At 38.8% G+C, this 17,186-nt stretch overlaps 1 protein-coding gene across 3 annotated transcripts in view; it reads right to left on the reverse strand.

Annotated features, from left to right (window-relative positions):
* Nucleotides 1–17,186, reverse strand: part of ARHGEF7 (Rho guanine nucleotide exchange factor 7) — a 121,246-nt gene that overhangs the window by 31,843 nt on the left and 72,217 nt on the right. For all 3 annotated transcript variants that reach the window (XM_086770463.1, XM_086770457.1, XM_086770472.1), the window contains 2 exons: nt 9,991–10,113; nt 749–887 (listed from right to left, as the gene is read on the reverse strand). In XM_086770463.1, the coding sequence (XP_086626589.1) occupies nt 749–887; nt 9,991–10,113 (262 nt within the window). The remainder of the gene's footprint in view (nt 1–748; nt 888–9,990; nt 10,114–17,186) is intronic.

Raw genomic sequence — 17,186 nt, forward strand, 5'->3', positions numbered from 1 at the left:
GACACACTGAGGTCCTAAGATGACAAGGAGCAATCGTTCTATAAGATAACACAGCCTCAACTAGTATGTAGGAGATGACATTGAATGTCAAGTCAACTAAAGACCCTGCAAGACTCTTCTAGGAGTGAAGATCAGCTTCTCCTGTTAGTTTTAGAATGACAGAATAGTTTGGGTTGGAAGGGACCCTGAAGGGTCATCTAGTCCAACGCCCCTGCAAGAAGCAGGGACGTCTCCAACTAGATCAGGTTGCTCAGAGCCTCATCCCACCTGGCCTTGAATGTTTCCAGGGATGGGGCATCCACCACCTCTCTGGGCATCCTATTCCAGCGTTCTACAACCCTCAGTGCAAAAAACTGTTTCCTAATATCTAATCTAAATCTACCCCCCTCTATTTTGAAACCACTACCCCTTGTCCAGTCACAACAGGCCCTACTGAAGATCTCTTCCCTGTCTTTCCTTTAGGCTCCCTTTAGGTACTGGAAGGCTGCTTATAAGGTCTCCCTGGAGCCTTCTCTTCTCCAGGCTGAACAGCCCCAACTCTCTCAGCCTGTCCTCCTTTACTTCAAACCTTTAGCTTTTACAGGAAGTTTTACTGCACTAAATTTTAAACCATTGCAGCCCCTATCTAGAAGGCTGACGGAAGAGCAAACAAATCTAATTTTGGGTCCCATCATTTTTGACATGTACCTTTAAAATAATTGTTGTCAAATCATCATTAAGCTGGAACATAAATGCTGATAAGATATACCTCCATGTGCCTTTCAAGTTCTTTGAGTAACGTGGGATATTTATCCAGACGCATAAAAGGTTTGCTGAGGCCCGTGGTCAGTACAAGGATCCCAGGGCTGTTGGCACCTTTCACCTCCATGAATTCTCCTAGCTCCTCACTGTGTACACAAGATATTTAAGCAAATTAAGATCAAATTATCAAGATAATTAAAATTACATTTGATTCTTCATTTCAGTCTTTCATTCGCAATGAGTTCTGCCAATAAAACAAGAGGCCAAATAAATCAAAAAGGAATTCAAGTACAAGTTAAGTGTTGTGATCAATTTCTGCATTAAATAAAATACAGGAACAAAGACACCTGCAGATCTGGGGTCCATCCAGGGAACTACAGACATAGGATCAAAACCACAGTTCTAGGCAACTCATGGATGCTCAAAGACAGCTCCAAAATCCTATCCCATCCGAGCAATAATTACAGAATAAAGCCATTTGCACTGTATCTTGTTACTCAGCTCTTTATTCTAGAACAACATCTGACTTTAGAGGTGGCTTACACAGGTAATACACAAGCATAAAGGAATCAACGGCTTCATATTTCACCAAGCAATGACATTTTTAAGGTGTCAGGCACTAGTGGGAAGACATAGAACGTTTCAGCACCTTCTTTCCTCCCACACTTAGATGTTTAATGGCCTCATCTCACACATCCAAGGTGTTATTGCAAAATGACCAAGTAATCAACAGTCATACCAACAGTAGACCACCACAGAAATAATTACTGCACAATCTATTCTCAAACGAGTTAGGGTTTCACTGAGGGTGTACCTACACAACACACTTGTTTTGACAGCAAAGCTGCTGTAAGAATCCATGCTCTCCAAATATGATGAACTGCTACTTCTCCTATCCATATGTTTTTTCATATTTGAACCATTTCTAGTCACTGGCCTAGTCCCTCAGCTTTTTACATTAACTCAGTTAAAGCCCTGCATCCTGATAATTTCCACTCACTTTGCTATCAAGGAAACATAAAATAATAGCTACATCTTCTGCTTCCTTATAAAGCAGAGGTTTCAGAGGACAAGCTTTTCTAGAGTTTAAACGACCAGGAATAAAATAAGCCCCCTCCATGGGGAAAGGAAGGTATGGCAGCACCCGGGCTGATTTCCAGGCTTCAGAAAATAAAACTTGCAGAAGAATATTGGACGCTAAAGACAAAATCGAAATAAAGGAAATTCAGAAAGCTGCCTACTAAAAAGATAACATCATCTCGCATTCAAGTTGTGTCATTCTAGACATCTGCACATAGGGTTGCTCATGTTTTCAGCCCTTGTTATAGTAAATTAACTAGTTCTCCAAAAAAAAAACCAAAAAAACAAACAACCCACAACAAAAACACTATTCTCATGTGACGGTCACAAAAATTCTACTTTAATATAAAAGAAAGTCCTTACTTTCTACTGATCATTAGCATTACACTCCTGTAAATCAGAATTACTACTTCAATTTTCTTCCCCTCTTTAGTTATTGGCACAGTCTTATTTTTCAAAGGAAACCGTAGCCAGCTCCAGATTCAGTACTTTTAGAAAGTGTAAAAACAGTGTCAACGACCAAACTACAATAAAGGAGGAATGCTTGTACACTATGGCCACATTAATAAAAAGGGAAGGGCAAGGATCTCACTATACCTAGGGTATAGTGTTTCCATGCAGAATTGAAAGCAAATCTTGACTCAATTTCCCTAATAAAAATATATTGATAGGACATTGTCATAACATGCATGCTCGATTATCAATGAGTCAAACTGAGTCACATTACATAAAATCATTACATAGATTAAGACAAAGAGACCTCCCTACCTCCCCAAGACACACACATGCACTCTTCTTCATTTCAGAAGAACTGACATTTTCCTTATTAATGTAATTTGTCCAAATAGATTAAGAGAGCAGAACAAGAACATTAACCACAACCTTCCCATCCCAATGTAAGCACTTTACCCACCAGTCCACCTGGATCTCTCTCCTCCCAGCTGCTAAAGCCTCCCCAAGTTCCCAGAAGAGAAAGCACTTTTCCATACAGTTTACTCCAATGTTTACTTGTCTTCAGATCAGTTAATTGGTATTTATTTATACTACCTTGCTTAAATACATCCAGCACCATTTCTGAATTGACAGGTCTGACAGAACCTTACACAACCTTTTTCAGAACACTCCACTCGCATTCTAACCAGGCGCAGGCACTCCCCAGTGCACGTATTTGCACGATTTCTGCTGTACTCAACTGCAGAGTCAGGAGAGCGTGTGAGGGGATTTCCCAGCAACTGCTTTGCATTTTAAAGATGCAAAGAGAAGGGCTGGGCACACTTGAGAATGCCCATAGCTCCACCAAGCAGACCTTGCTACATCCCCCCCTCAAGCTACGCGTATCAGTAGCTCCAGGCCTCCTAAAATCAGCTTGTGACGTGACCAGGTTTTAGCCAAAATTAAAACCTATTAAAAAACCTCCTATAGTACCTTGCATGGAAAAACTACAACAATGCAACAAAGATAAACTTGAGTATTTTTCTAGCTTAAATTAAGATTTAAGAAGTAAAGCTGGCTAACTCTGAACACCTAGAGCCTGAAGACCTGCTTTGCCTTATACTTTCTTAGTCACAGCCCTTACTCAGCATAAAAAGCACACCAGCTTCAGAACCTGACAACTGATTCTGGTGGCACCCCAAACAAAACTAAGGATTTTGACTCATGTTTTGGTTTTACACTGTTATCAGCTACTTATTCACCGAGGATTCAGGCTAATTCACTGGAACACTAAGCCGAATGGCTGCAGTGTGGTGGCACATCCTCTTCTCCTGACTCAGCTGAAGGGAGGCAGCAGTTTCCAGCAAGGTGATGAAGTGGACAAACAAGGGTACGGTTCCCAATTTCCACAGAAAGCTTTACTAAAGCTCACCTGTGAAAGCCCATCTGTCTCAAGGCACTCAGTGGTTTAAGTGTCAATTCACTGCGTATATGACACTGATTACATGTATGCTACTCCTTTTTTTTTTGTTTCATCCATCAGTTCTCTCTGGAAGCATCTCCACCCATATCAGCACCAAAGTTGAGTACCTATGGTACTTAATATGTATCTTCAAGTAAACATTTAAGCTCATTCTTTGCATTTTGTTTGCTCTTCCCCATTTCAGGCAGCACAATCCTTATGCACATCTATGCAGCTTCTCTTTTCTCCCCAACACACCAGTAGACTCTACAGTAAGCGCCAATCGTAAATACCACAGGCTGTTCAACTTAACATCGTTCTGAATAGCACTGATTTTTGCCTTTAGATCGCAAAGATGAAAAAATCCTCATTCCTAATTACTTCAGCCATCTCCACCCTGCTGGGTTCAGACAAATGCACTATATAAATGGTATTTGCTGAGCTATCCATGAACACAATGCCTTTTTTTTCCCCTTTAAAATTTAATTTTTTTTTCATTTAATGCCTCTACAGTAGGAGGAACATTGGTTACCATTTGACCCACATTCACATTTCTAATTTTCATTATCACAGTTCCATTTCTTCCTTAGGCATTGTGAAAAAAAATGTGCCAGAAAACAGGAAAAAAAAACCTCACTGTGGACTGAATTAAAATCGACTACCTGGAAACCTGAAATGAAAATTTGATATTATCTTCTTTTCCCTCTCTACTCTGCAACTCCTTTAACTAAAACACACTCTGTGGTTACACAATGTTGCTGCAGTTTCCAAGCCATTAACTGCTCTTCCACACAAGTTGTTTATCACCTCCTTTTTACTTAATCACAGTATAGGAACCTACAGAGCAAGTTTAAACCTCAGCTCGTCTGAAATGCGCACAAAGTCCTGAAAAACACGCTTAGCAATGTCATCATCAGGAAGCCTTTTACATCGAACAGTGTTAATAGGTGTAATTATAATTGAATGACTGTAGTTTTCCTCCCAACATTCCCAAGAGGACAATGTTTTCTTTCATACACTTCTGTGCTTCCCTCTGACAAGTTCTGACATGCCAGCTTGTTCAAACTCTAGAACGAACACACACACACACAATCTTTTAATACAACAGTACCCAAAATTTCATCTGAGCAGTTCCATCACGCAGACCCCACTGGCAGTCTGCTCATGCTAAACCCACCTGCTACCTCCGCAGCTTCATGGATAAAATATCTGGGGAAAAGGATGTTACTTTAGCTCAAAGCTTAAAGTGAGCGTCCTTTATTTATTCACAAAGGAGAAATACAATAAGGAACATACTTTCAATAAAATATGGGTGGGTTAAAATACTGTTTGAATATAACAACAGTTCACAACTGTTTCTTTTAATTACTAGCAGCTTAAAAGTCAGTGTTGCTAGCTTAAGAGCACAGCTGCTTTCCCAAAGACAATGGCTCTTTCATGTCACAATTTCAATTGCTGCCTGCAAGTACCACACTCTCCTAGGCAGTATACGCTAAATAAAGCTCCGGCCCACAGCTAAGCAGTACGTTTTAAAAAAAGGTATCATTTAGCTGAACAGGAAAAAACTTTTCAAAAGTGAAATCATCAACTTAGTCACAACTGCCTGAATAAGTACCTTTTGAGAAAGGGGCAGCTGAGATTTGAATTCACTACTTGCGTCATTTTACAGACTAAAATGCAGAGAAGCATACAAAAGTGCTGTGCTTCATTTATCCTGAAATCTCGAGCTGAACAGTTCTCCCCCCTCCAGACCCGAGTTAGTTCACAGCTTGAGATATTTTAAAGGTCACCATGAAAAGTGTCTTTCAGCTCTATTAATATATTCAATCTTTCTTGGTACAGCTGCCTTAGAAGCTGCAAATCAGACTGGGGAGAAGGAAGAAAACAAGTTCAGATATGCCTACAGTAACAGAAGGCAAAAAAAAGCACAGCCATTTAAACTTGAGGAAAGCCCATCCAGGAACTAAACCGCTTATGTTTAAAATTCCAACTTACACTTCCGAAGCAGGTCTCTCTTTGTAATAGATGGAGCACGAGCTATCACTGCTGAGGGGCCTGAGGACTGCACACAGGCACCGCATTTTGAGAGCGTTGTGGCACAAGCCTGGCTCAGCGACCCCTCGACTGCAGCTTTTAATTTCCTAGCGCTAAACTTCCCAGTCCAGCTCCTCTCCCGGGGACTGTTGCTTGGCGTATGACATCAGCCTGCACACTTGCAGGCGCAGGGATGCACCGAAGTGGGGGAGGCACAAAGAGTTTTCTGACTCAAGCTGATCTGTATTCCACGCTCCAGTTACTCGGAGTAATTGTGATGTTTCAGCTCTGCAAATTTTATCCAGACTGCTAGGTCTGCGGTGCAAGTGCAGAATATGCTTGGGACACGTTATCTAAGAGAACAGAAGAATCTAGCAAAATTAATGTTTGAACAAGCAAAGGTTTGTTAAAAGCTTTCCTTTACAGCTGAAAACTGGCTCAACACTTGCTGCTTTGCAAAATTTTACAAAGCAGGCACATACTACTAATTTTTGGCTGCCTTTTCATCAAATTAAATTTTCTTTTGGAAATATTTTTCTTCTGCTCTATTTTAAAATAAACATGGTGGTGTTGAAACAAAGTAAAAAGGCTTAAAAACCTCCCCCCCTCCAACAATTACATACTTAATGCTGATTACACCGGGTCCATAGTCTTTCTTCTTTGGAAGAGTTTTATGTCCACTGATCAGTGGGGCCATTTTTTTTCCATTGTTACCCACCCTTCAGTGAGTTCTGTACTCAAGTATCATCACTCATGTCATTTTGGATACAGTCCAAAAAAGTCCCACTCCTAGCTGCTGCCTCCCATTTTTCTTTGCGGGAGTTTCTCCTCGCACTGAACTTTGTGGCTTATCAGAAACATGAAACCTCAGAAACATGCAGCTCTGGAACCTGAACTCCTGTATGGGCTGTATTAGGTTTTATTCCCATTTCTGCATTTTCACTTACACTCAAGTCTCTAATGATATTCATTCAGTATTTTGACTATTAATAATTAAACTGAAATATGTTTGCAGCTTTGAAGATCCGAACATGAAAAACCTCTCAACTCATTAAGTAGTGTAATTAATGTCCTTCACTCCAACTGTATTCATATAAACACACACATATATGATACATACACACATACATGTGCATGTACTTGCATACTCCTCCCTTATTTTGTAGTAATTAAATATGTAGCGGCATGATTAAGAAGCAAAAGACAAAGAACAGAAAGAGAAAACAGGCTGGCATTCATACTGAATGGTATTTAAAAAAAAGAAAAAAAGGGCAGCCACATTCCCATTGAATGCCCCTTTTCAATCTCCAGCCTCATCCCAAGTACAGCTATTTAAAATAGACACGAAAATGCTATTCAAAAGAGAAGCCTTTGATTAGAAGTCCAAAATAATTCCGAGTAAGTTACTATCATCAGTTTTTATATATATGGATATACACACACAGAGACTCTTCACCAGGAGTCAATGACATTTTAACAGGTAATACAACACGGCTTGAAGAGCATGCTTCATACTTCAGAAAACAACATATGAAAACCTCATATGTAATATTCCAAACTAGATGACTGCTTACAATTTTGATGTTACAGTGATCCAGCTGGTTAAAGAAACAATACAGTAAAAGCTTCAAAATGATAGCCTCTAAGTTGCTTTTAGTCAGTGATAGAAAAACACAACAACAGAACTAGTATATATTTTATAGAATAAGAAAACCCCACAAAATAAAGGTAAACTTTCTGACATTTCACCTAGAGCAATTACCTAGGAGATTTTTGTTTCATCTTTGTTGATATGGTTCCCACCAAAAGCAAGTGAACTTAAACTGCGGAAAATACTAATTTTGTAATAAAAGAAACTGACTTAAAATCAGGTGCTAGGTTTTATGTAGAAAGCCTTTCAGAAGCACAATTAATGCATGTGTTCAGTTTATGACGTGCACAGAGTTCGTAGCAAGACAATCTGCTGTAGACAGTAAGAATTTATGCTCCAAATCAAACCACTCTAGACTACTCCTTTCTTCTCTAAAACATTACTGAATAGCACAGCTGTTACAAACATGATATTCAAATCCATGAATTCAGCAAACATTTACGTCGCATTTTTGCCAGTATTAAAAACATATATAGTGCTTTTGGACCCTTTGCTGAACCTGCACCACAACAAAACTAAACCAGCCAACAAATCATCATTGTTTCTTAAAAGTCTTAAACCTCGGTCTTTGACATCTCAGAAAAATTCCAGTTCAATATTCATCTAGAATAGTGCAGTGTAGTTGTTTCATCATTATTGCAATGACAGCTATCCTCAAACCTCACACTAATTTTTACATTGAGGCTTACAAGGGTTACTTTGACACAACAAAAACATCTCAACTAAATATACAAGGACACAGTTCTGACTACTTTCCTTTTCTTCATGCCTTCAGTTTGTTATTCTTGTCAGAAAAGTCTTCTTTTCATCTACCTTTAAAACAATGCAATTAAAAGTTTTCTGGGATTCTGAGAGGAAAAGGTTCAGAACAGCTTAAAGCCACCTTCCAATTTATTCACAGCAGCTGTCTCAAGTATAAATTTTAGTCAAGCCACTTGCCACCTGCAGGAATGGTGTTCGACAAAAAAGAAGGACTTGAAATAAAAAAAAGTTTCCTTCCTTGCCTTTCTATCACGGTTTCTCAGACATGGCTATTCCCTCTGTTTTCCAAGAGTTCTAAAAGTTATAATCCTTTACAAGTATCTCCAAATCTTAAGAAATGCAGATGATCACTTTGCTATCAGTTGCCATCTTCCATCTATACATTAAATCTCAGATTTCTGTATGGAAAGAGCATAAAGGCATAAATTAAAAAAAATCTAAGCCTAAGTGTATTAAAAGCCCCGTAGGCAGGGATCACCTACATATATTACCATTTACAGAAAGTGGTACTGGAAGTAGACCATTTGAAAGAAAACAAACACTAAGGGATTTCATCAGTGGGTTTTAAACATGTTTTGACTTAGTTAATTTTAATTCTGACCAAAAAAAAAGCATCCTTATTTCTGCCTAAATTGCAATGTGAACTTGCAGCTTCATTTTTCAAAGTGGGGTTGGAACATAGTTGCATGTCTTACTAACTAACAAGTGATAGTTCATAGTATTTGGTAGCTGGAAGGCTTTTTATTTATATCATTATGAGTAAAATTCAGAAGTGTGCTACATATTTTTGCCATTAAAATGAAATGAGAGTTCTTGGAAGAATGTAATACTACGGAGAACAACTTAATTATGCTCCTCTTTGTTTAGGAAGAGTTAAGAATATGCAAAATATGTTTAGTTTGGCCCATCACTACAAGACAAAAAAAAAAAAAAAAAGGTTGGGAATAAAAGCAAAGAGTACAGATATCCTGCTAGAATTTGTCCTATGTCTGATCTTCAAGAGAAGGTCACAGTTCTGTCCTGCACCACAACCAAACAAACAGCCCCAAACTAACAGCTGCTGCAGCACATGCTCATCAGGAAGTTAGTGAAAGTAGACTTCTCTAATCAAACTCAACTCTCTTCCCTCAACGTGATACAGGGCATCTTCTATGCAAATTCAAGCTCAGTCCCAAAGCTGAGCAACCTCCATCAAGTTAACTTCAGCACCCTACTTCTTAGACACAGGAAATACTTAATTTTGTACACTTGCAAAGCTCAAAGCCCACACACCTTTCATATCACTCAAAGGTAAAGCTAAGGGTATAGCATTATAGTTAGGTACATAGAAATGCACAGGCTTTTACAGGGCTAAGTTACAGTTCACCAACTGTCTACTAGTAATCATGTCAATTACGCTGTAATTCCACAAACTTGTTTTGATCTCAACATTTTTTTTTAAACAAAGATGACAATCAGTACACTTTATTTTGCATACTCAGTTCAGCACGTGTTCTTTAAATGAGAAAATGCTCTCAAGTAGTTGATAACACGCTGCCAAAAGCGACAAGCTGGTCCTGATCACATAGAACAGCTTTGTGTTTGTCCTGGTTCTGGCTAGGATGGAGTTAATATTCACCTGAGCTGGGAGACGAACTGGAGCTGGTGGTAGGGTTTTCTTTAACAAAGAAATCCAAAAAACCCTACTAGCATTTTTTTCTTAAACCACCTCTACCATACCAAAAGCGTGGTAAAAGAGACATCACAGCTTTGCAACAAAATTGTATTTTATGCACTTTTTTTTTGTATCAGACTTGAAAAAAAAAAAAAGACCACAAAGTAAACATACCTGTGTTCCGTGAGAACATTTACTGCTGACGGATGGTTAGCACAGTATGCAAGGTATAAGCTTTTCATTTGTGGCATCAAGTTTAGAAAACATCCTCCAACCCTCTGCTGAGCTTCAGGCAACCTAAAACCAGAGCAATAAAGATGAAGTTGCTGTAATATCAGCCAGACATAGGAATAAAATTAAAGCCTGGAAAAGCACTGTATACTGGAGAGTTTTGTTTCGTTGTTGTGGGGGTTTTCTGTTTGTTTGGTTGTTGTTTTTGCTAAATAAAATCAACAGATTTCTGTGTTCACCGACAAGCAACCAACACCTTTTTTTTCCTTCATTACAGCTTTAACTCTAACTTTCAGGCCTGATTATGCCACCATAGTATAGGCAGAATATACTTACAGGTACATACCTGTAAGATGGTTATCCAGCAACATTTTTTCAAGAATTACTGGTAATTAGCACGTTCTTTAGGAGTTTGATTTTTCAGTCAACATACCTATCTCTTCGTACAGTTTATTATCCACTTATATATGTCATGTCAAATCTTAAAAGCAGTATTTCAGCACTTAGGCAAAAACTGGATGGAGTAGCAACAGGATTCCTTCCCTCTACCCAACACCAGCAGAGATGATAGGCTTAAAATATTCATTAAAAGATTTAAGTACCATAGTAAGCTCTGACAGCACAAACAGAAGCCAGTTACAGTGCAGTAACAGGCTGGTTTTGCACAACTGTCACTCAACTTGCTTTTTAAGGACCATAAAAGCACTTTTATGTTGGTTCGTAACCAGGGCAAGAGTGCTGCTTTACCAACATCAGTACAGAAACACTTTCTGTAACTCCTACTTTCTTCATCTTTCATGCTCAAATGCACCACATGGGCTAAGCAGTGCAGGAAAATTTCACAATTCTATTCAGAAGAGCTTATTTTGTCTCACATAAAATGGTGCTTAAATAGCAGCAGCGTCTGTGACTTTGGCAAAAAAAAAAAAAAAAAGAAGATGACTCAGCAAGAGAAACAGTATTTAGACGAAAACCTTACTTTCGCACAGTCTCAGTGAACCTAATCGGGTTTGATCAGGTCTGTCAGAAGAATATACACACATTTACTCACATAAGTAGGGAGCACGGGATATGAAGAAAGATAATATGAATATACACAATGTATTTTTCAAGAGGTTTTAGCAGAAGCTGTCATCTCAAATTGCAGTAAGAAAATATCTGGAGTATAAAGACCTGAACCTGGCTGTGTGGCACCAGCTTAGAACTGGTACAATCAGCAGAAAGTAAAAGTCTGACTTCTGATTCTGCATCTGTTTAAGCAGGGGTGGGGGAAAGAAAAATGCAACTCTTCCAGTCTTATTCTTAGCTGCATACTTCAGATGGAAATAAAAGCATACTCACATACTTTAAAATCTAAAATTATTTTCAAGTTAAACACAAGCTGATGGGAAGAAGCATATACTCTAACCAGCCATGCTTCCTTACTGCTACCATTCTCAGAACCACTCAAAACCATCCATACTAGATTGTTTCCTATGCGAGAAAGAATAAATTGGGACAGATAAGTGGATGATATTGTAAGAGTGTCAGAAGGGATGAAACCCTGTTATTTTCTACAGGGCAACTCTCACTTGGAGGAGTGAGCCTCTTCAGCAGTAGGTTGTACAGCCAATAGTCGACCGTATAACCCACGCTGAAGTAAAGCAGAAGATGGGACACTAAGTTTTCACTCCTAGATGATAAGTTTGTCCCTGACATCTTGTCTAAATCTACTGTACATGTGCTAGGAAGTGAAGTGTTTCAGTTTCTCCATATATTTTCCCTCCTTGCATAAAGACCACATCTCCTAACATAAAAATGCCAAGTCTTTGCTTCAGCCCATTTGCAAGATGAAACAAAGTGGATTTTGTTGTTGCTATTATTATCCATCTAACTATTCTTAAAACCAGTATTTCACACTGCTCTAAAGCTAGATGAATCCTCAGTAAGTACTCAACAGACATACTGTTAGCACAGTCAAAGGTTTTCATGCTAACATTAGGTTACAACAATTCTCTCTGGAAGAATATTGTTTTTCTTTTAAAAATACAATTTTTTTAAAGTCCAGATTTTCTGTAATTGTCCTGAACATGTGCATAAAGTCTCTAAACACCAGTATTTAGCGTATTCCCTCTGAAAAAGTGAGAGATCCTCCAGTGAACATCAGTAGAAAAGAACCGTTCACCTTTCCAGGACAGCCACTCCTCCAAGCCAGGGCATGTTTCCATCCTGCTCAGGCACAGTCATCTTGTTCCACTCCTTATGTTTGCTCACAGTAGTTAAAATTCAAAGTTCACCTCAAGAAATATTCATCCCAATTTCAAAACAATAAGTTCGTCTTAGCTGTTCAGCCCCTCCGTACAGTGCAGGAAGACCTACCCAATATGAAGTCAAAATTGACTGTACAGACGTTCAAAACACGAAGCGGGGGAAAACACACTCACTTATCTGAAAGCAGCATTCACTAAAGACACCCAGAAAATAACAGCTAAATCCCCAGCTAGCACATCATGCCCGATAAACTCTGATCACATTATCAGCACTCCTTACATTAAAGGCTAGGGCACATATTTTATTGTTTTAATCTTTATTTGTCTTTCAATAAAAGGTTTAATTCTGTAATCAATAGAGTGGCTGCTTTTGCAGGTATTCAGGGGAAAACCAGGGGCGTTCCCCAGCATACCGAGGGAATGCTATTCTTACAGCCCTCCAAGCAGCGTTTTCTGCCTAGCAGCTGATCTCCTTTAATAAATCTAAGCATGAGCTAATAATACATTCTTCAAGTAATAGATGCAGCAGAAGTCTCAAACTCCGAAGACATACTCAAGGCATATGACTAGGTATTAAATAGCAAGAGGCCCCAGTAAACATTTGCTGAAAATGGTTAAATTGTCTTTTCGTACTGTAGTGCCAGGAGGAGGAGAGTGAATTATGGCTGTTTGCACCAAGCAGATATCTGTGTCTTCTCAGTCTGCTGTTCTTTTGCAGAATGAAAAGACTGACATTATTCTCTTTTACATGTTGCACTGCAACTTCATACTGCACATTCTTTGTTAAATTAATATAATTAACAGACTTTATGAGGGGGTGGCAACTCATCCCCTTTGACTTCTCTAATCCATTTGCAAGTGTTCTACTATTTTTAGAAGAACAATTAATAAATTATCTACATCGCCTTTAACTGCTGAAAAAAAAAAAACCCAACAATTTAAAGCCTACCATCACATCTTATAAACCTTTTAGTAATTAATGTATTCAGTAAAGAGCATAATTATTTTACAATTCATTCTGAAGTTGTCATCTCCATAGTCTTCTCATATTTGATACTTTAATTAAAAAAGAATAACAGATATTTATTCATATATAAAAATGATAATAAATTCAGTTATTAAAAGGCCAAAGATATGTTTTAATTTTATTTACAAAATTAGAGAACCATAACAAAGCCTCTGTTGTTGTACACATGCTAGGGGCATCATCATACAACTACATCTATACTACCTAACAGATTATCTGCTTGTTGGACTTAAATCTGGTAGCTAACAGCTCTGTTTCTCCAGACTTAAAACAGGTTCCCACTGCACAATAATTTGAGAAAAATAAAGAAATACCTTGTTATTCAATCATACTTACTTTAAGATTCCAATCAAAACCAGCGATGAGAACTGGACTAAAGCTTGACTGGTAGTCAAGAGAGAAAGAGCAACACTACAGACTATCTAATTATGTTCTGCATGTTCTGAAGAAATTTGCCTTAGTTTTGGTGTCGGTGTACATTACAACGTCCTGGGAAAGGCTGTGGAAACTGTGATGAATCCAGAAAAATTTAAACACAGACTAACAGGGGCGATTAAAAAAAAAAAAATAGATAACAAAATGTAATCAGCATTGTATGTTTTCTTTTTGCAAGGAAAATACCAGAAGTCCCTAAATTTCACTTGACTGTGTGGCTACCATATGAGTGCCATGCAGCAATCTATGTCCCTATATACACACACACACACATATATATATATGCACACACACACACACATACATATATATGTGTGTGTGTGTGTGTGTGTGTGTGTGTATGTGTATGTTTATACACACACATGCCTGCAGAACCTGACACAAACTGGAAACTTTCAATTGTCTGGGTGGCATTTTCTGATTTTCCCTTTCTCCTCCCACAGGAAAGATAAATGGCAAAATTTCCTGCCCCCCTGTCAGCCTCTTGAAGGAGGTGGAGCACCAATGATAAGTTTGCTATGTTTGCAGGAGGTCAGTAGAGTCTTGAACTTAAAAACTGATAGCAGAGAAGATCCAGGACAAGTGAAGGTCTACAAAAATTAAGGGATAATTGTTATTAATGACTCCAAGGGATGCAGTTTGTGAAGATCAGATGTTATCGCCTAAGGCTTCACAGTTAACAAGATTACTGAAATAAGGGGGATACTTCACAACTTTCTGAGCTACTGTTTGCACAAATGGAGGAACTATTCAACTTATTCACAATCCATCAATCTAATTTTCAATGCTCTCTTCGCAACTACATCTTTCAACTGTTTGTCATTTGCCTTACCTCTCAGACATCAGTTAATAGGCATGTTTGTTCCAGGCAATCTGAAGACACTGTGTTCAAATTCACTTAATGTTGACAGTCTTATTTCTGTTGATACTCACAATAACCAAAAGCAAGGAAATACACTGGATAAACCTTTAAGACTTCATTTGTATCTGCACTCCAAAACAAAACCTGAAACACTGATTAGTTTTGGATTACATTTAAGTTATCTCCCTCTCACACCCTGGCCACTTCCTTTTTTTTTTTTTTTTTGTTTAAATTCCCATTCCACTCCACGATCATTCCAGAACATGAAGTTATCTGCTTGCACTGAAACATAGAACAAGATAAAGAAGAACAACACAGTTACTGTCCCTGCTCTTGCAGTCAGTCACATGAGGGAAAGAGAGGGCAAAACCCAGCTATGGTTATTATGGGGCAGGGAGATAAGTCTGTGATACTAACTAAAAGACAGCCAATGCCTTCAATTTGCTAAGCAGTCCATGCAGGTTGGTGTCACCAGCCAGCCTGTATGTCATGTGTCCCCCACCTTACTGAAAAGTACAGTCATAGACTGACACCTTCTATTCCCAGGTGAACAGAAGAATTGGGGTTTTTTGAGCAGATATCTGTTCAATCTCCTGCTACAAAAATACCCAAAGAGCAATACTTCTAATAGAGACCACCTGACGAACTGACTTTCCTCCTTCAGCCCCCTCTTCTGTGTGAATCACTGCAGAACTAAGCTTTGGCACTGGATCATAGATCTGGAAAGAGACCTAGAGCACCAGACCTCTTTCTATCTTCAAGAGACCGGAGCAGAGCGCTCTTGCCCTCTTCACTGGCAGAAATCCACCCTTTTGCAACTGAAGACTCTGGCAGCATCTCTCTGCCTTGTCAGTTACAGCTCTTTTCCATCCATCAAAACAAAGTGCACTTGATCAGTCAAAAAACACACTTCTGAAGCAGATCAGCCAGAGGATTCTCATTCAACGCTAGTTAAGACTCCTTTCATATGCCACTTTTGTTTAATAAATAAAGAGGAGTCAGAAAGTAGAAGTAACCCCAAACAAATCTATCCCATGGTGCCCAGCACCCAGGCAGGCAGAGAAGTGTTCCCAGACCTGTGACAGATGGAGCAGCCCACAGGAACACCACAGTGACACTGCAACAGAGGCCAACCTGGACAGGTTCAAAGAAGGCAAGCCTTTAGCAATGCACCAGAAGAGTTTTAAAGTTGGGGGCTGGGTGGAAGGATGGCACACAAAACCAAACCATGTCCCCTCACAATTCCTTCCCATGAAACACACAAAAAGCCTACAACAGCATTATGTGTTCTGGGAAAAAAAAAAAAAGTGCTTAACAACAGACTTAAACCAATGAAGTCAATGTGGTGCAGGCAAGAAGAAGAAAAGCACCAGAAAGTTTGTCACTGAAGTACATGCCAGGATTTAAGATAAAACTCAAATGACAAACTGATTAGAGTGGGGTGTGGAATTCAAAAAACAGTCAACTAAAGTCCAAGAACAGGAATTTGTCAAGCAAGGTAGGCTGGCAGTACTACAACTGGCATTTGCTCATTCCAATACGTCAAGTTAGAAAAAACACGACACCGGATGCTGCAATATGAAGTGCCTGAATGATAGAAGTATAAGCTCTCGCCAAAAATAAAATAAAACAACAAATCTATTTTCAGCCTGGGAGCTACTCTGAGTTTACAGAACAGGTTCACCAGCCAAAAAAACATAGCAAAATGACAAAAAACAAGGCAGCAGAGCAAGCATTCTTGCGCATGATGGGAATTATGAGAAATTAGATTCAAAACAGGAGGAAGCTGGATGCTCAAGTCAACATGCTACGATGAAAATTAAACTCAAAATACAACTTGGCATGATGAACATATTTATGAAAAGAAAATTACACAAAATATTTGCAGTAACCCTTCAGTAATCCTCGAGCATCACTTCCTCTGCCCACCTACTGGCATCCATTATGTTCCTAATGTATTATACAGCAATATTTCACTTACCAGGAAGAGGAAATAAAGGACATTATGAGAAGGTGCTCTAATAGAGTTTAAACCAAGGAAGAAATTCCAAATAAGCTTTCTGAGCTTGAAGCTACATTATGTTACCACATTAATCTACCTACCAAGTTAAAACACAGTTTGCATTAATATTTGCTTAAAGGCATACACTCTTCCACTCTTATTTTTAAGGTCATCTTATTCAAAAGTTTCAAAAGATGACAGTCTGTTCATACAAGGTACTTCATTTCCTCAACTTCTGATTCACAGAAACAAAATCATGGTAACAAAAGAATGAGACAAAGTGCAGCGACAAGAAAAGAAACATTTAAGTATGTGGACAAATGGTCATTCTCAGGGACTTAGACAACTAATTGATCATCAAGTCTAACTTGCCAGAAAGAATATCCTTCTTTCTCAAACACAGTGTGGAAGAAAGGCCATTTCAAGAACGTTTCCATTCCACTGCTGGATAGTCATCTAAGCTACACCATCCTCCTTCCTATTCTCTTGAGTTTAAGTTGCCTAGAGGCAGAAAAGCCAGCTGGTAGGAGGACACGGAATCCAAACTCAGCAACAGACCCAGAC

The sequence above is a fragment of the Chlamydotis macqueenii genome, chromosome 1, assembly GCF_036417535.1.
Source record: "Chlamydotis macqueenii isolate bChlMac1 chromosome 1, bChlMac1.mat, whole genome shotgun sequence".
Lineage (NCBI taxonomy): Eukaryota > Metazoa > Chordata > Aves > Otidiformes > Otididae > Chlamydotis > Chlamydotis macqueenii.